General features: G+C 33.8%; 2 protein-coding genes across 4 annotated transcripts; both read left to right on the top strand.

Moving 5' to 3' along the window:
• The first annotated feature begins 5,789 nt into the window (after nucleotides 1-5,789).
• LOC102629417 (nucleobase-ascorbate transporter 4) lies at nucleotides 5,790-11,006 on the top strand. Of its 3 annotated transcripts, XM_052431691.1 has the most exons (16): nucleotides 5,790-5,946; nucleotides 6,087-6,171; nucleotides 6,342-6,619; nucleotides 6,812-6,909; nucleotides 6,995-7,171; nucleotides 7,269-7,369; nucleotides 7,470-7,545; nucleotides 8,351-8,410; nucleotides 8,556-8,740; nucleotides 8,899-8,995; nucleotides 9,234-9,320; nucleotides 9,414-9,472; nucleotides 9,810-9,901; nucleotides 10,106-10,183; nucleotides 10,296-10,456; nucleotides 10,564-11,006. In XM_052431691.1, exons 3-16 carry the CDS (start codon nucleotides 6,505-6,507, stop codon nucleotides 10,780-10,782), a joined length of 1,605 nt encoding a protein of 534 aa, XP_052287651.1. In that variant the 5' UTR covers nucleotides 5,790-5,946; nucleotides 6,087-6,171; nucleotides 6,342-6,504; the 3' UTR covers nucleotides 10,783-11,006. The 3 variants fall into 3 exon arrangements, with proteins under 3 accessions (XP_052287651.1, XP_052287653.1, XP_052287652.1); XM_052431693.1 differs by lacking the exon at nucleotides 5,790-5,946 and having other exon boundaries at nucleotides 6,350-6,619; XM_052431692.1 differs by lacking the exons at nucleotides 5,790-5,946; nucleotides 6,087-6,171 and having other exon boundaries at nucleotides 6,252-6,619.
• A 608-nt stretch (nucleotides 11,007-11,614) lies between these two features.
• On the top strand, nucleotides 11,615-15,095 carry LOC102624064 (nucleobase-ascorbate transporter 4-like). The gene is made up of 14 exons (XM_025101719.2): nucleotides 11,615-11,705; nucleotides 11,946-12,043; nucleotides 12,137-12,313; nucleotides 12,384-12,484; nucleotides 12,560-12,635; nucleotides 12,751-12,810; nucleotides 13,002-13,186; nucleotides 13,314-13,410; nucleotides 13,674-13,760; nucleotides 13,860-13,918; nucleotides 14,053-14,144; nucleotides 14,246-14,323; nucleotides 14,409-14,569; nucleotides 14,655-15,095. Exons 1-14 carry the CDS (start codon nucleotides 11,615-11,617, stop codon nucleotides 14,871-14,873), a joined length of 1,581 nt encoding a protein of 526 aa, XP_024957487.2. The 3' UTR covers nucleotides 14,874-15,095.
• Nucleotides 15,096-20,362: the final 5,267 nt, after the last annotated feature.

The raw sequence follows: 20,362 nt of genomic DNA, 5'->3' as shown, positions 1-20,362 counted from the left end.
GAAAGAACTCACTTTTAACATATATATATATATATATAGAGAGAGAGAGAGAGAGAGGGAGCCTCTAAGTTATAATAATTGTAACATACATCCCTCACGTGAACCACACAAAATTATAGGACCCACAAATTGTATGGTTCACATAAAAAATATATGTTACAATTATTGTAACTTAGCATTTACCATATATATATATATATATACATTCGTAATTTATATTACAATCCTTCCACGTAACAAGTAATGATTTATTGCGAATCAATTTATACAGTGATAACATAGCTCGGGGTGTATCAGACGTAACTTGTAAAATTACACTAAATAGAAATTGTATTAACTTAGTAAAATATTTGTGGTATTAACTTAATAAATATGTATTTTCACCTTACTAATGGCCGGCCAACTTTCAATCCATCTCTTACTTTAATAATTGAAAACTCAATATCACCAAATGGTTAATGGACATCACAAAAGTGCAAGCAAGTAAACGCACCTGGAAAAGTTGAACAACGAAAGCTCAATTTAGGATTAAGGTTGGATAATTATAATTTTAAAATTACAGTATTAAAGTATTTATTAAACACTAACAGTTATAACTTAGAAGGTAAGTTAATTTTCTTTTATGCTTATATGATGAAAAATATATTATATTTTTATTAATTTTGTCAAAGTTATTATTTAAAATTAATATTTATTACATACTATTAATTTTTATTTTATAATTACAACTTTTTTTTCACAATAATTGTAACTTAAAAGATATAACACATCAATACTAAATAGGGCCTAAAAATATTTAGAGAGGTTGATATATATAATTTGAGAACAATCTCATCCCACGTTGGCTGAATTGGCTTCACGTGCTAGCTATGTGTCACAATTATATTTTGTAGCTCTAGCTTAATAATAATAATAATAATAATTTTCCATAATGTTTTTTTTTTCTTTTTTGTTTAGCATTGCCTTCTTGTAATAATTAACAAACAGATCATATTTTGGGCTCGAATAATTAGCTTTAGCTTTGGGTTTCTTGTTTCATAATTTGAATCTCTTTAGAGCCGAACTAATGCAAAGTCATCATAGGGTGCTATTTTAAGCTTTTCCATCTCATGCAAAAGAGGTAGACGCGTGTGCAATTCTAATTCTAGATTAAAATAGAATGTATATATATATATATATATATTTGAAGAATGACATTCAAGTTATGGAATCAAAATTTCTGTCATTTTATACCGGAAGAGGGATAGCGTGGGGCTGAGTCGCTGAGATGGCAAATAATGTATATAATTTAGAGTTCTTGGAAGTGAACGTATGCAATTTATAAAATAGAAATTGATTCGATTTATACAATGTTTTTTTAACAATGCAACACTATTTTGAGCAATACGTAGGTACTCAACGTTATTGCTCGATTCATTTGTAAAGTATGAGAAAATTTAGAATGCAGCAGATGTACCATTTTAATCATATAATAAGTAAATAATGATATGATATATATATGTATTTAGTAGTAGTTATATTAAATTTAATTACACATGTTATGTATGCATCAATTGATTATAATATATTAAAGGTGTCATAGAATTTCTCTTTAGGATGCACGTGCACAAGATAAATGATGATGTTGTAATAATGTTAGAGGAAATTAGAGTTTTAACTTCCTTTAACCTCTTATTTAAATTTTTTTAAAAAAAATCATATTTGGTAAGTAATTTATGTCTATCTTATCAATTTTTTATTTAAATTTATTTGTTTGACCTTACTGTGGATAATAGGTTTATCCTTGAAAATACAATAGAGGAAAGTGTTTTTCATTTTTTAATTAGGCTTGGTTTGATATAACCTTTCAAATAGTATTTATTTAAATAGAATTTATGTTAGTAGATCTTTTATAAACAAAGGTTCTACCTAAAAAATTTTAGTTGTTTCGTTGTCAATGAGAGTTTTTATTCAAAATTATAAAATTTTTATAACAAACAAGTTTTTTAAAGTTATGTTATGAAAAGAATGAAATAAAATTATTAAACAAGTAAATAATATTTTTGAAATTTTAACATTAAAAAAAAAAGCTTTTCAAACTCTACTCTCAAAATCCTAAAATTTGAGTTTTTACTAGTAAATGCAAAATATCTTATTTAGTCATCAAAAGCTCTACTGTTAAAAAAAAAACCAAATAACAATAAAAATTTTAATAAGAACTTATGAGATTAAATAAGTACTTATGATCATTAGATAAGTTATATTAAATAATCATCTAATCACCTCTGATTGATGATTGTGTTATTGCTTATAGCGATTCTATAAAACTTTATGTTTTGTTTTATCACGTTTTTGTAACGTTATGCACCTCTTGTTGTGAAATTTTCGAAGCCTTGACAATATTGTGGAATTGAGCATATTTTGTAATAATTTGCCTCGTTCGTTAGCATAACAAGATACGTGTTTTTTTTTTTGTTTTTTTTTTCTTTTCCTCTTTCCCCAAAATCCTGAAATTATTGTATTGATCAAAATTCATTCTAATATTTTTTTTTTCAATTTTTCTGATGATATTATATAAAGAGTAATGATATAGTTACAAACTATTGTACAAATTTATTTTGTACAAACTGATGTGGCGCTAATTCATTGGTTAAATTAAATATCTCTTGACCCACATGATTTATTTCTATTATTTTATATTTTCATTCAACTAATGAATTAATGTCACATCAATTTATACAAGATAAGTTTATATAAGCGTTTGTAATTGTATCATCACTCTTATATAAAAAGCTAGGGTAGTGCTCTAAGTGTGGACTTATAGATAATTTTAAAACGTGAATGGAATTAAAAGATAAAAAAGCAACTGACTTCCATATGCTAATTAACCGTGGAATAAAATACAAAGAAAGGCATTATTTTGAAGAGTGTCATTTTGACAAAACGTGGAAAACGTTTTAGCCACGCGTATGGTGCATACAGGCAAGGATCAGGCAAAATGGCAAATCAATATTTGATAGAAACTTTTGAAAGCAACCTGTCACATTTAGACAAATTAATGGTAGTTTAGCTGTTAATTCAGTATTAATCAAATCAAATGAATTCTAGAAATTCTCTTAGTTGCACAAAAAGCTTGATAAATTTGAAGTTATGTGGAATCTTCCGTTGGCGAGATATTTTGTGTGACAAAACACGCTGTATTAAGTCTGTAATTTTTTTAATAGTTTAATTTAGTCCTTATTTTATTAAAACAAGGGAACTCTCATTTTAAAAAATATCCTCTAAATTTACTTATGTAATAACAAATTTTTGTACACAATTATAATATGAATTACTAGTCCACTCAAAATTTGACACCAAAACCATTTGAATAGATGATTTCTCGGCTGCCCGGCCCCCTAACCATTTTCAAACCAAACAGCGAGGAGAGCCTGCGAATATGATTTTTTTTAAAAAAATTATCTTAATTTTATAAAGTCTTAAGTCATCATTCAATAGACAAACTCAACTCGTATTTGAATTTTAATTTATAGGAAGGTTCATTTAGGGGAGTTTTGGACGATGCAAACGTAGAGTAGGTGATAAATCATAAAATAAATTATATATTTTGTTTTCAACAAACCACCCTTTTGTGTGTGACCAGTTAAAAACCTTGCTAACTTGATTATATATATATATATATTATCATAAAATTAAAATATGACCCGACCCGACCGGCGCCTTACCATTATAATTTTAAAATAATTTCAGCATTGAATGAAATGGAGTATGTTCTAATTTGTTGGGGCTATAGCCAAACGCTACAGAATATCTGCCCCTGTATGTGTTTAGATTTTAGATTTTATTTTTTAATTAAATAAAAGATTGTTATTTTGCTTTAATATACGATTTGAAAAATCCAATACTATTTTTGGCGGATACACAGACGCAATTGGCCTTTATTAAGTGCAAAGTTGGCAAAGAACAAGAACTGTATCATGTACGGTGACTTCTCAAATGTAGAATACGGTGGGCCTGAAACATTTGGTCCAAGTTTATCCACGACCCCTATTCATTAGCCCACTTTAATGGAACCAAGATACCCCCAAGCCCATAAATCCCTAAATCAAAAAAAGAAAAGAAAAAAAGTGAAAGTGATTAACTAATAAAAACATCAACTCGCCGCGTGTAAATTGGTTGGCTTGATTTTCTTTCAAACTTGAAAGTAAATTTGGCTTGTTTTGAGCTACGGTGCTTCACATCTCAAATTATTTATCCTAAAAAACTATCTCGAATGATGTGGCATTCATCAATTGGTTAGTGAGAAATTAACCCACTAAGATTTTTTAAAGAATTATCAACAAATCAATGAATGACACATCATTTGAGATAGAATTTTGGGATAAAAAAATTTAGGATGCCTGTATAGTTTTTAAATATATATTTGATCTCAAGTGATGCGTCATTAATTGAGTGGTTGATAATTATTTACAAGATTTAAGTGAATTAATTGTATTATCTCACCAACTAATTGATAAATGCCACATCATTTGGAATAACTTTTTAGGTTAAAAATGTTGGGATGTGTAGCACTGCTTATTTTTTAATTGCGCCATCACACAATTGATCAAGTCATTAAGAGTTTCTATAAATGTCTCGTTGTAAATATTGTAAAGTAATATTAAAATAAATAAATGAACGAATAAAATAAACGTCAAAATTGGGCATGTGTTATTCCCCTTTGTATTGTCCAATTTGGATTATTATTGTTCAACAAGTAAATCAATCAGGAATAAAGTATAATGGTTGGCACACTTTCCTTTGACTACTAGTTCCGTGTCTATAAGACAAACTTTTGCAAAAAGAAACCAGCGTTTGACTTTATTATTTATTTGTTGCATTTTGTGCCTTCTACATTGCTATTTTTTCTACAAATAAATTTCTAATCAATCTCCATTTGAGTGCTTGAGTGGGAAATCAAGAAAACTTAAAACAGTTCAGTTAACCCAAAAAGAAAAGGGGGGGAAAAAAAAAACTACGGAAAGTGCAATGAATGTAAATCCACTTTAAAACTTTAATCATAAATGGTTAACTAATTTTAAGTAATTTGGATTAACTTGACAAATTGAAAAACCATGCACTAGGGGAAAATGTTCATATTTGGAGGTCCGAATTTATCTACCATTCAAAATTTCAAGAATATTCGGTTGAATTGTTGTTGAAACATGTATAAAAAAAATCAAATCTCGTTAGTTTTGAATATTACCAACAACTCAATTGTTAAGTTTGATGAATAATTTTAACCTAAAGTTCGATATATAAGTTATTATTGGGGGGTTAATTTGATTAGCTTCGTGTCGTATTTCACGTGTGAGTATTATTATTATTTTGAATTGTCATTTCTTTAAGTATGTAAAACGTGGAGAGGGCAAATATGAGATTTTAATAGATTTCGAGAACTTTTTGGTCTTTGTCTAGTAACACGTGTGAAGGATTTTCTGCAGCTACTGAGTACTGACAGGGAGATGTCTGCGAGTCCGTCACATTATCTCTGCTGCGCTGACCTGTAAATATCCTGTAATAATTACAAGCGACGCCATACGTACCAAAAAAATAAAAAATAAAACAATATTCAAAAATCGAAGTGTAACTAACGGGTGATGCTAAGTTTTAACCTACGGTTCATGTAAAATTCAAGCGGATCCTATTTGAATATTATATATTTTTTTTGGGGCATATTTTGAAGACATTGTAAGTTAGTTAGTAAGGAATTAACAAATTATTAAAAAAAGGAAAAAAAAAATTCAAATTCCATTCAGATTCAGCTTCTCAGGGCAATTAGCGAGCATTGGAATTGTCCGAATCTTTTTAGAAGAAAGGCAAAAAAGCTCAAAACGCAAGTAGTAACGCTTTAAAACGACTCATCACCAACAAGCTCCATGTCATCTTCATACTCTTCCACATTTGAAAACAAACAACATGCTGGTGGTATCAGACCCTTTTATTATTATTATTATTTTGAATTATGGTGGTATCAAACTTACAAGTTAGTTCAGCATCTTCTAAAATATACTAATTAATTAGTTCATTGTTGTATTTTTTTTAAAAAATTAATCTCAATTCTGCAGTGTGGATGCTGTCAGAAGGCAAAAAAGAGCTAGCTTTTTAATTTGTGTCAGTGAAGAATCTGTCACACTCATGCAGCTGCAGTAGGTAGCTTTCCGATCTCTTTCTCTCGTTCTCTAGTCTCCGCTAATAAATCAAAGCAAGAAACGATTCAACAACTGTAGCAAAATTCATAAGTAAACAAGTATAATTTTGCAAAAACATATTAGTGATTATAAGTCATAACGACGCGGCCTAACCTGTCCTAATTGTTTAAGTGTCTCAGCTCATCACCATGATCATCAATCCGTCATCAGTGTGCTTGCTCTGGCTGTTTCTTGCACGACACGTTTTCTCGCTCTCTCGCCTCTATATCTGAAGACAAGCAAAGCTTCCTTGCTTGAACAGAAACAAAGGAAAGAAAGGCGGAACGGCGCAACAATGGCGGGCAGCGGTGGAGGAGGAGGAGGTTCGAAAGCCGATGAGTTTCAGCCGTTTCCGGTTAAAGATCAGCTTCCCGGCATCGACTTTTGCGTCTCCAGCTCGCCTCCTTGGCGTAACTTTTCTATCTTTTCGTTCAAAATATAAATAATGCATGCATAATGCATTGCTTGGATACGCCTCTATGCATGTAAAGAATAAGAGATAGACTGAAGAAATTGAAACTAATATAAATAAGTGAAGGAAAATGTTTTGCATTTTTCTTTTAATATGAAATTCTTCTTATTAATTGTTGCATTAATTGCAGCTGAGGCGATAATTCTTGGATTTCAGCATTATCTAGTAATGCTTGGAACTACAGTTATCATTCCATCTATGCTTGTCCCTTTAATGGGCGGAGGCGATGTAAGGAGTGTTTTGAGAAAAAGTTCTAATTCATGTTTACAATTTCTGTTGACTCAAATGCTTCTGTAATGTTCTTGATGAACAGGTAGAGAAGGCTGAAGTCATCAACAATTTGCTCTTTGTTTCGGGCATCAACACACTCTCGCAGACTTTGTTTGGAACTCGGCTCCCGGTTGTGATGAGGGGTTCCTATTCTTTCATTATCCCTGCTGTGTCCATCGCTACGTCCAACAGATTCAAGCAATACACTGATCCCCATCAGGTTGGTCTGCCGTTTTCTTCTGCGCTTCTCTAATTTTTTGGATATCAAGAGGATGAGTTGGTTGTTAATTAATATAATGAATTTTTGCTATTTGCAGAGGTTCAAGGAATCCATGAGGACCTTGCAAGGAGCAATTATTATGGCGTCACTCTTCAACATGATAATTGGTTTTTTTGGCTTCTGGAGAATATTTGGAAGGTAGGATGTAGCTTAACTGCCTTAATAGATTCGGTGAAGTCTTATCTTGCCATGAAGCTGATATTATATTGTGGTTCTGTTTCGGTTTCTTGTGATGCAGATTTCTTAACCCTCTTGCTGCGGTTCCCCTGGTCACCCTTACTGGACTAGGTCTATATGCACTAGGTTTCCCAAGGGTAAGAATGTCAAGGGTTTTGCTTCATTCTTCAAAGCAAAAACAGAAATGGCTAGTTTAATATACGTTTTCATCTTGTTTTGAAATGGGGAATTTTGGTTCAATTTCGATGACCTTATTTGCTAATGTTAATTATGCTTCTCTGCTTCCAAACTGTTTGGAGTCATTTCCCGAGTTAAAGAAGCAATTTTCTTAGTTCTTTTCCTACATCCATACTGTTGGCTTCGAAAGAATTTTCAGCCAGCTCAAAAATGAAGTCCCTTGTGCCCTAACTTATATAAATTTACACTGCCTATTACAAAAACGTAGCGTTGAAGTTTAGGCGGTCAAGAGTATCACTTCTGTTACTAGTCAGCTGTTTATGTTTATTTGTAGTCATATGCTGGATTTTTGGGGACAACTTTTGATATTAGTAGAATAACTCCTGCACTCCTTAATGTACTTATTCTGTGACTAACATTTATCTGTTCCTATCATGCTTAGTTGCTGCTCAATGTCACAATGAGCTGGTCACAGACACAGAATTCCAGGCTAATTAACATCTCTGAATAGTTTGCCCAAGAACCATTAGATTACTAATCTTAAAATGCTGGTTCTGGATCTTTGTTGTAATGAAATTTCGACCGAGGGATCTTTATGGCTTTGTGTCTCACTGATTTAATCTTTTAAATTACATGTGATATGGTTAGAAAGTCTTTGTTGACTTCCATTTTCTGCATAACTCTTTGTGTTGAGTTGCATTTTCACCTCTACAATTATCCCTTTTCTGAAAATGACATTCTCTTCTCTTTGGTGAATGCTTATAGCTGGCAAAGTGCATTGAAGTTGGACTCCCTGCATTAATCATATTGGTTGTTTTATCCCAGGTCAGATCTATTCTTAGTTGTTCTTGTCTTTAAATCTATAAAAAATTTAAAAACAATGATCCTTTTCACTGTTCACTTAATGGAGTTTATCTTGAATTTATTTTGGTTTGTCTAACAATGTGGATGACTGATTCTTAATTTGCAGTATATTCCGCATATGTTGCAATCCAAAAGAGGCATATTTGACCGACTTGCAGTCCTCTTCACTGTTGCTATCGTATGGGGATATGCTGAAGTTTTGACTCTTGCTGGTGCTTATGATGATAAACCTTCAAATACTCAAATTAGCTGTCGTACAGATCGTGCTGGACTTCTTAAAGCTGCTCCATGGTGAGCTTATACATAACAGCCCAATTGAAATTCTTGTAAAATTATTCTTTTGTACTTTGCTCAAAGGAGATTTATCTAATCTGATATTAGCCAGTGCAAATGATTCCTTGAGGAGTACTGGCATTATTATGACCTTTAATTTTGTTTCTCCTACGTAGGATACGGGTTCCATATCCATTTCAGTATGGAAGCCCCCGTTTCAATGCTGGTGATGCATTCGCTATGATGGCTGCTTCTTTTGTTGCTATTGTCGAGGTTTGATTTATAAAGAACTATTCTGAACATGTGATTAACTCCTAACTGGGAATGAAGATTATGAGATGATGCAAGCTGTTTTGCCTTTTTTTTCTTTTTGTTTTTTGGTTTGGTTTGTTGAGGGGGGGACGGGGGGGGGGGCAGTTAAGAGTGGTGCTGCAAGGTTTAAATCATAAGGAAGGATAATTTGTATTGTGATTCTAATAAGATGAACCTTTTTCCTTCTTTTATTGAGCAGTCTACAGGTACGTTTTTAGCAGCTTCAAGATATGGGAGTGCCACCCCTAAGCCACCGTCTGTACTAAGCCGCGGTATTGGTTGGCAAGTAAGGGATTCTGCTATGTGCACTTTTATTATATATAGTCCATAATTCTGGGTTCTCAAATCAAGATCACTGGTTTGATTTTCTGAATTCCAGGGAATAGGTCTTTTGCTGGATGGTGCTTTGGGCACAGGATCTGGCTGCACTGCTTCAGTGTAAGAAAGTTTAAACTTTTGAAGTTAGTGAATAGCTTTTTGTAAAGAAGTCTTTATGATGAGGGCATCTCCACTATGACTCCTCTCTGCTTAGGCATAGAATCTCAATACCTGCATAAACTGTAATTAAGTGCATCAAATGAAACAGTAAAATTGGTTAATGGCAATCTGTAATTAATATTGGATACTTTGATTTATTTGTAAAATCTCACATAGCTCGGAATGTGCACAGCTGTCAGTGAAATTGCCACACTTGCGTGTGTAACCCTGTGCATGTGCCAATCCTAGCAAAATGACCTCCAAAACTGTGAGCTAACAGGTTTTGTTGCTTTTTCAGTGAAAATGCAGGTCTTTTGGGATTAACACGAAATGGAAGTCGAAAAGTTGTTCAGATATCAGCAGGATTTATGCTTTTCTTTTCCATATTAGGTGAGGTTCTTTATGTGTCCATATAAATAGTCCTGGAATTTCTTGTGTTGTTCTCTAATTTGGCTTAACTGATCACTCAGTACAGTTCAAGTGCATTTCCCTTGAAATAGGATCTTAGAATTGAGCATATTTCATTTTTAGTTAAATATATGGCAAAAGAGGTACTTACGCGTCCGATGGTATCATAATTAATGTTGTTGACAGGAAAATTTGGGGCTGTTCTTGCCTCTATTCCATTACCTATTGTGGCAGCTCTGTACTGTGTCCTCTTTGCCTATGTGGGTATGTATCTCGTCTACATCTTTATAAAAAAAAATTAAAAAAAAGGCTGAATTAGTCTCTTGAGTGAATTACTGCAATCTCAACACCATCTGATTTTGTATTTCGGGTTCAGCTGCGGCAGGTTTGAGTTTCCTCCAATTCTGCAACCTGAACAGCTTCAGGTCAAAGTTTATTTTAGGATTCTCCCTCTTCATGGGCCTTTCAGTGGCACAGTACTTCAATCAGTATCAGCTCAATTCTGGACACGGCCCAGTGAACACTAAATCAACATCGGTATAGTAGACACATAGCTTTGTTTGATAGCCTCGCCATTGTTTGTTTACTTTTTACTAAGAGTACCATAAACCAATTCTATTTTTTTTTTCCCTTAATGATTACAGTTCAACAACATAATTCAAGTGATTTTCACATCCCCGGCAACTGTAGCAACCATTGTTGCTTACTTCTTGGATTGCACTCACAGTCTTGGGCACAGTGCAACAAGGCGTGACAGTGGCAGGCACTGGTGGGCGAAGTTCCGCTATTTTGAGCGTGATACCAGGAGCGAAGAGTTCTATTCGCTGCCATGGAACCTTAATAGGTTCTTCCCTTCATTCTAAGTTTGGAGGTTTTACAATGGCTGCTCTGTTGAAAATATGTAAAATCAGAGATGATGCAACAAACTTGAGCCGCTGGCCAAGCTTGTAATTACAAGTCTTTTATAGATGCTTTAGAATTTGCCACTACAGGTTCTAGTAAAGGATCAGAAATCCCTTTACTATGTTACAAACCTGACATTTGATGTAAAGAAAATAGTGTTGAAGGAAAATCGATTGCCCTTTAACTTGGAATCTTTGATGTGACTTGTTTTCGTGTAATGCTCATTGTGGTATTTGAATCTATGAAGTACATCCCATAAGATCCGCAAAACTTACAAAAATACCCTTTTGCAATTCTCTCTATTTCTTTCGGTAGCATTAAATATTATAAACTTAAATTAAGAAAAACGAGACATACTAAAAAGCTGTGTCACAAAAACAAAGAGGCAACGCCCTCGCGCGTACTATCAGTTCCTTCAACTGCAAGATACTTTCAATTTCATAGTTGCTCAAAGCATAATACTTAGTTTATGTATGTGATATTATATGGAATATCGTTTCCTATAATTTAAGCCTTGATGTTAAGCTAATTATGACCTTATTAAAAGAATAACGGCTAGTTGTGATATTAAGAATTAGTAATAACTATGTAATGACTGTACTTTATATTCTGTAACTTATAAGAATCATTATAAGATTTTTTAAACGATTTTAATTCAGCAATAAATAGTTCCCATTTTTGCACTAGTGCTTTCCCTTTTCCTTAGACTACACTCTTCTTCTATCTGCGAAGCTCTTTAAGACAGAAACCAGTGACACAAAGTGCTGCGGAAGTCGTTGATTTGAGAGCAGAATGGCATCAAAACCTGATGAGTGTCAGCCACATCCTGTTAAAGAACAGCTTCCCGGCGTCGACTTTTGTGTCTCCAGCTCACCCCCTTGGTGTAATTTTACAGCCTTTCCTCATGTTTTTATATAATCAGTGTGGCTCCATGGCTTGAATACTCTGTTTTTCCTTTCCAAGCTTTCTTTTCGGTTCAAATTTTGCTTCTAGTTTAATTGAATTGTGCTTTTTTTTAATCTTAGAAGGTGATAATTTGAAAAATTACAGTACTCTGATTTACTTATACATAGTTTTTTTATGTTAAATTATTAAGTGCTAATATTTATTACATTGATTGCAGCTGAAGCAATGATTCTAGGATTCCAGCACTATCTAGTAATGCTTGGAACCACTGTGATCATTCCGACAACACTTGTTCCTTTAATGGGTGGAGGCAATGTAATGACTTTTAGCGAAAACTTTCTAAAATTAGATGCATTTTTTTTTTAATTATTATTCGTTCAAATTCACTAATCATCTTGATAATAATAGGTAGAGAAGGCTCAAGTAATCAACACTTCGCTCTTTGTTGCGGGCATAAACACACTCTTGCAAACTTCGTTTGGAACCCGGCTTCCTGTGGTGATGGGTGGTTCCTATGCTTTCAATATCACCTCTATATCCATTGCTGCTTCCAATAGATTCAACATATACACAGATCCTGAACAGGTTGGTTATTGCTTTGTTAAGCTCATAGATGGTTAACAAAGTGCCTGTCTTTGATGGTTCCATTTTTCAGAGGTTCAAAGAATCCATGAAAACTATGCAAGGGGCACTCATTATGGCATCACTCTTCAACATGCTAATTGGATTTTTTGGATTCGGAACAATATTTGGAAGGTAGAATGTCACGAAAGCTGCCTCATTGCATTCAGTAATTTCAATATTTACTTGCTTCGGTTTCTTGTGATGCAGATTTCTTAACCCTCTTGCCGCGGTCCCTCTAGTAACTCTAACTGGACTAGGACTGTATGCACATGGCTTCCCACAGGTAAGACAGCGAGCCCAAACCATTTAAAGTGCTTTTGCTAATTGCATAGGGTTGTGCTACTTTCTTCAAAGCAAAAACAGAAGAAGTTAGCTTATCCTTTGTTTTGTGCTTGTAGCTGGCAAAATGCATCGAGGTTGGACTCCCAGCATTGATAATACTGGTTCTTTTGTCCCAGGTCAATTCTATTCTTTAATTGCTCGTCTTTCAGTCAACTGAAATTGTATATTTACTTGAAAAACTCCGCCTTGGAACATAGCATGGGGTGCTCGGTTTAAAGTTCCTGACCGCTGCCTATTGTCCTGTTTATGCTCTCTCTACTCCAGGTGTTATTTTGTCTAATCCTTTTTTATAGCTGATTCAATGCAGTATCTTCCCCATGTGATGAAATCCAAAAGAGCCATATTTGACCGATTTGCAATCCTATTCACTGTTGCTATTGTGTGGGGATATGCTGAAATTTTGACCTTAACCGGACTATATGATAATAGACCTCCAAGCACACAAACTAGCTGTCGTACTGATCGCTCTGGACTCATTACTGCCGCTCCATGGTAAAATTATTCTTTTCAATAAAGTTTTCTTTAAAGAGATTTATCTAATATTAGCTACCGTAAATGATTCATTGAGGACTAGTGGTATTATTATGACCTTCAACAATGTTTTGCTTCTCCTTCACAGGATAATGGTTCCATTTCCTCTTCAATGGGGTCCCCCTCTTTTCAATGCTGGTGATGCTTTTGCCATGATGGCTGCTTCTTTTGTTGCTATTATTGAGGTTTGATTTATAAAGAGCAATTCTTATTATGTGACTAGCTGTTACGGGAATTGAAGATCATGAAATGATTTTTATTTTAATGTTTTCGGCTTTGTGGGGAGCTAAGCATGGTGCTGGAACCTGCAAGACATAGATCATAAATTTGAACGCTTGCGAAAATTATTTTGCTTCAGCTTATCGCCCATGGGTTTCAAAACCTGTATATCGAGAATCTGCATTATGATTCTACTGAGATCAACTTGTTTCATTCTTTTCTTTGGCAGTCTACGGGTACATTTATTGCAGCATCAAGGTATGGTAGTGCCACTCCTATGCCACCTTGTGTACTCAGCCGCGGCATTGGTTGGCAGGTATTAGCAAAGGATTCTCGCCATTCCACTATTGTCATCTATGTTTCATATTTGTGGATTCTAAAATCAGGGTCATTGGTTTGATTTATTGAATTTCAGGGATTAGGTTTATTGCTGGATGGAGCCTTTGGCACAGGAAGTGGCTGCGCCGCTTCAGTGTAGGGAGATTTTTAACTTTTTGAGTTTGTTTTGATTACCGCGCTTGGTGTTTTAGCCAGTGCATGTCCCTATCCTGGCAAAATGATCTCCAAGACACTATGAGCTATCAAAAGTTTTGTTGCTTTTTTTCTAGTGAAAATGCAGGTCTTTTGGGATTAACACGGAATGGAAGTCGTAGAGTTGTTCAGATATCAGCAGGATTTATGCTTTTCTTCTCTGTACTAGGTGTGGTACTCCATATGGCAGTACAAGCTAGTCCTGGAACATTTCTATTGTTTTTTTTTCACTCGTGAGTCTGATGGTGTCACAATGCATGTTGCTAACAGGCAAATTCGGTGCTATTCTAGCTTCTATCCCATTGCCAATCGTGGCAGCCTTGTCCTGTGTCCTCTTCGCCTACGTGGGTATGCATAGGGCGTAACTTGATCTCTACTAACACGTAACATTTAGACTTGACTTTTTGATTGTCATGAACCGTGGGATGTGCAGCTTCGGCAGGTTTAGGTTTCCTGCAATTCTGCAACCTCAACAGCTTCAGGTCAAAGTTCATTTTAGGCTTCTCCCTCTTCATAGGCCTTTCCGTGACACGTTACTTCAACGAATACCTTTACATTTCCGGACACGACCCTGTGCACACTGCTTCAACATCAGTGCGTATAATCGATACACAGCAATATTCAGAGTACTTGCCATACAACAGTGAAGCTAACTTTCTGATTTTTGCTGTGCATACAGTTCAACAACATGATGCAAGTGATTTTCTCGTCACCAGCAACCGTGGCAATCATTGTTGCGTACTTCTTGGATTGCACTCACAGTCTAGGCCACAGCGCAACGCGGCAAGACTGTGGCAGGCATTGGTGGGGGAAGTTCCAGTATTTTAATCGAGATGCCAGGACCAGTGACTTCTATTCACTGCCCTGTAACCTCAGCAGGTTCTTCCCTTCATCATAGTTTTGAAAATGAATAAGCAGAGGGTATTGAAATTGTTGGACATGGTGCTTTTCCAATCATGGACAATGACTTGGGCGAAAAGAGAAAAAAAAAGTATAGAAGTATTCCATCTCAGTACACAAGTTGTATAACTTGATCTGCTTACTAAGCTACTACATCTTACAAATCTTTTATCTGCTTGTAAAAAATTGGATTCTTTGTGGTAAAATTTATGAAATAAGATCGGCTCTCATTTGACTCTGTTCCTTATTTTAATTACCATTTATTTTGATTATAGTATCTTGATGTAGACGGTTTCTTATTTAATTTTAAAGACAAGCGGATAAAAGGAAACCTAACCGTGCATTCATAGGAAACCTAAACGATGTCGGATTTTGATTCTATATAAAGCACATCACAGATACAGACGCTTTCACATCATCTCCAACAAAACGAACACACACCTGCTCCACTCTCAGTCTTATTTGCGAGTTTGGGTTCAACGATGGCTTCTCCGTTGGCTTATAAGGATGCTGCAGATGGCATAGCAAAAGAGTACTTGATCGATAAGGATACAGAGGCATGCAGAGACACACTACGTGCCATTGTGGCAGTACTGCACGACACTAATAAGAACAAGAACCTTAACCCTAATGACATTCCTGGCTTTGGTAGATACACGGCGTCATACTTGGTGCATAGGCTTGCATCCGAAACTAAAAGCTGGTACGGAGTTCTTGGCCTGAAAGAAGGTCGCGGCGGCGGCGCCACCAGAGTTGAAGAAATCAATAAACATTATGAGGTCCTGTCTACATTGTTTCAGCAGCCGAACATGTGCTCTTTTGTTGAAGTAAAGAATGCAAACAAGCTTGTAACTGAAGCTTGGGAAGTTCTTTCGGATGCAAGAAGAAAGGAAGCCTATGACCTGCTTATGGGCTTTACTAATCGTAAGAATAATAATGTTATTAATGTTCAGTTCGTTAAATCATCAGAAACGTTCAGAAACCCCAGCTCTGCATCCTCATCAACAGCATCGTCGCCTTTGCCGCTTCTTGATCATCGTGCCGTCACCAGGAAGATTGTCAAGATCAGTAGACCACCACCGAAATCGCCAAACTTGTTCCTATAATTAAGGATCAATTTTGTTCTTTCCTTGTAAAAGATTGTTTTATAACAATTCTCCTGGTTTTGTTTGATTTTATTGCTCAAGTCAGGGAAATAATTTTTGTCTATCAAATTGCCGACTTGTAATTATTTCACAACTCAAAACTTAATTTTATGATCAGTTAAATACTAAAATTAATTAGTGAATGATATAAGTTGTTATTAATTTTGAAAATATAGTAATTGAAAATTGGCATTCTTGGTGCTCTTGTGATCGTGTTATTAGTTAAGAATGTACGTAAAAGCACTCAAATACTAACTTATATAAGACACTATATATATGGAATTAGATCTTTTAAATGTCAAAGATGTGTATTTTTAAAAGAAATGAAAACTTTCTTAAATTTTATCAAAATCTTTCCCTAATCTTTCTTCCGCTTATGTGAGGATGAAGATATAGATGATGAAGGAGAAAGTGAGATACAAAATTAAACAAAGACCCAATTACACAGTACAAAAGTTCTTTTTTTGCTCAATGAAATCAAAATCTTAAAACTTCTACAAACCCACCCAAGAAGCAAATTAAGAAAAATGGCAAAGTTTATTCTGCTTGTTGAAATCGGAATCTAAAAAACTTTTTACTTTAAGCCTTTCCTTCATGTGGTGGCTGGTCTGGTGCTAAGATATTTTGTTGGTGTTTTACGCTCATGACTTGAGTTTGGGAAAAATCCATATGTAGAAGTAGCTAATAATACGCTGTCGTTTAAGATTGACCGAAGAGAAAAAATAAATGAGGAAAATAAATCTTGGCCATTGACAACAATAAATGGCGCATGTCATTATCTCCTTAGATTGTGAGCAAAATCTCATATCAACACCAAATCCCAATCCAATTAATTTGTACGTATTGTAATTTAATTTTGAAGAAGATCCTTCTCCTGGTCAAATTAGGAGTTTATTTGCGAACCTTTCAAACCCATCACCCATGCAAAAAAATTAAATCAAACCGATGTCGCTTTTTGACTCTCCATATTTTATATAACATTCATATTGAAAAAAAGTGACTGGACACGCCCTTTCAAACCCACCACCCATGCAAAAAAAAATTAAATCAAACCGATGTCGGTTTTTGACTCTCCATATTTTAATATAACAGAAAACGCTTCTTAATTATAATCTCATCAAAGTTGGAGAATATGGCTTCTCAAATATTAAACAATAACTCGTCAAAAGCCGCAAGGGCTTTCACTCTAATGATAGAAGAGGAAGATGCAAAAATTATTCATCAAAATTTAAAAACTCAATAGTTGAAGAAGAGGCCCACTCCGTAATCATAAACAAGGCTGAAGAGTTCATAGTTTAGAAAAAAAATTTGATTCCGCACTCTACACCCTCAAGAGAGCACGTTCCAAGAACCCTAATCTTTCAGCAATTGATAAATACTACGCAGCCTATGCGGTGCACAAGCTTGCAACTGAAAAGAAGAGCTGGTATACGATTCTTGGTATCCAGATCACAGCACTGGATTTCATAAAATCAAGAAACATTAGGAGTTAGCAAAAGTATTCATTCAGTGATCATCAGCAGGATCAATGTCCTTCATCTGTCATGATTGATAGTGCTGAAAAGCTTATAAATGGTGCCTGTGATGTTCTTTCGGATCCAATAAGAAGGGAGTCCTACAATATGCTTATGGGTTATAGATTATTGAGATCACGTTCACTTGGGAAACCCTACCCAATTTTAGGTCAAAGATTCTACTATTTAATTTCTTTTTGCTTTTTTTTTTTTATTTAAGTCAGTTATTGTTATATTAGGATTTGAGATATTTGCCTGATTTGGGAAATATTAGAAATAACTATAATTATGTTTGGAATGATCTCATATGTTTTTTTCTGATTCTCCCACTCAATAAAAGATCCTTTTATTTTTATTATGAGTTAGGGCAAATTTGGTAATGTTGTATCTTTTTTTAAAAAATTGTTGTACTAAATAAATAATCAACTATACAATCATATATGTTTGGTAAATCTCATTGTTAAATTGTTGTATAAATATAAATGATTGAATTGAAAAAAAAATTATTTAATATATATAAACATGTATATAAAATATTTTTTATTGCGTATATATAATAATTGATAATTAAAATAAATATTTTATATTATTAATTTTATTTTTTATTTTGTCATCTCAGTAAAAAAAAAAAAGAATAAAGAATAAAGATTAGGAAATAAAAGGTGGTGTAATCCAAAAATGTTTTACAAGGAGATAAGATATGGTGCCACATTCATGCACGTGCTGCTGTGCATATATATTAAAAAAAAGAAAAAGAAAATATGCGCACTTCAATTCAGAAAGTTCTTTCACCTTTAATCAAGAAAATGCAGCTATGGAATACATGAGTTCATACAATAACGTTGTGATATTATAATTTAATGTAGTCCCACCTACATAAATTAAAAATATATTGATTTAACGAATATTAATCTACCAATAGGTAATAAATTAATCATATTAATTTATAAAGATAATATCACATTTAGAGCATAAATTTTTATGAAGTATAGAGATAATATAATTAGAGTAATGACTTTTTCAAGCTGTGTGATATGATTTTCATTTTGAGCAATGATCACATGATTGGAAGTGTAATGAAAAATGATAAAGATTAAAGAGGGAGAAGTTGAAGATAACAGTTTTACTATAAAAACTATCTCACGCAGAGAAACAATTTAATCAATATTGACATTAAATAATTTCTTGTCATAAAACGACTACACCATGCTGGAATTTCTTTTAGCATTACAAAAATTAAAGATGAAAATCAAGTCAAATCAATTTCTAAAAGAAGAAAGGGACATTGGAAACTTATTTTATAAAAGTCTCATAGTATTTATATTCAAATTAGTTAATTATTAATTTATGTATTAATGGGAGCTTATTAGAAAATTGAGATTCTTTTAAATTTTTAATTAATTAATTTATTAATTTATCAAGCCTAAAATCGAGAACAATAAAAATTTTTATTCAATCAAATTAACACCTTTATCGATTATAAATTTAATGAAATTCTACTTAACCAATTTTTTAATGCGTAGATTCTTCTCGTTCATGACGTCATCACGCCACCGACCGGGGACCACGGTGCCGAGGGCAACCACAGCACTGACTGAAAGCGATACTAAAATACCGACACGGGTACGTGTAACCAAGTGCGCAAGTTTAGCGTTTGAAAAAATGAAAAAGAAGTTGAAAAGCGAGGATAAGGTGGCCCGCATTCCAAGAATGTGGTGTCGCATTTTCGTTGTTTTTTGGGTTAATTTTATCCTGCCGCCCCCAAATGTTTCAATATTTTTCACCACACATCTATATATTTCGACAATACTTACTCCACACCTAATTCTATTAATTTGATCGTTATGTTTAACGGAGCTATTTGAAATTTAAGTAAATATCCGAAATACCTTTTATCTTGAATTAGAAAAAAATAAAATGAGATAAAATATTAATTTAATAATTAATGTTTACATTAAAAAATTTTATTTCAAGGTAATTAATAATAATTCCATCAATTAAATTATTAAATAAATTTAATTTAACATCATCAAATAATATTTAGGATATAAATTTTCAAATTTACCCTTTGACCGTTAGAATAAATGGTCAAAATAACGGATTTAGGTGTGGAGTGAGTATTGTTGAAATATTTGGGGACACGGTAAAAAATGTTGAAACATTTGGAGACAGGACAAAATTAACCCTTGTTTTTTTTTATTTTTACTGTTTTACTTTAAGTAAATTCAAAGGATGTGGTGTCGTGACTCCAGCAACTCCTGTTTAGTTGAGCTTGAGCATAGATAATAACGTCTGTATCCCTTGTTCTCTATTTATTTTCTAAAACAACGGCCACATTTTATCATTTTATATCAAACAAGTCCTGAATCCCAATTAAAATAGCCAAGATATGAGCAGCCACACCTTAGTCCAGTCATCTTTCTTGTATTCATGAATATGTTCTTCAAATAAATCATATCATTAGACATGTCTATTAATGGAGCAACTAGTGCAAGGGGCTTAATTCGTGATTCCAACAGAAAATGGGTTACAGGTTTTGGGATGAACATTGGATTTTGTTCCATTTGTATGGCGGAATTTTGGGGGCTTTACCAAGGACTCCAACTCGTATGGATCCGCGGCATTCGATTTTTAGAGGCCGAAGTAGACAACCTTTGCATCCTTCAAATGATTGATTCTGAGATCATAGCCCCAATGTGCACACGCCTCTAATAAAATCGATTAAGAATCTTCTAAGAAGGAACTGATTTGTGTCCATTAGACATATTTATCATGAAACCAACTTTGCAGCTGATTGTTTGGTCAAGAATGCCGGTTTTTTACCCTTT

This window comes from Citrus sinensis, chromosome 8 (assembly GCF_022201045.2).
Source record: "Citrus sinensis cultivar Valencia sweet orange chromosome 8, DVS_A1.0, whole genome shotgun sequence".
NCBI classification, from domain to species: Eukaryota; Viridiplantae; Streptophyta; class Magnoliopsida; order Sapindales; family Rutaceae; genus Citrus; species Citrus sinensis.
The sequence above is the reverse complement of the archived record's forward strand: the minus strand, read 5'-3'. Positions and strand labels throughout refer to the sequence as shown.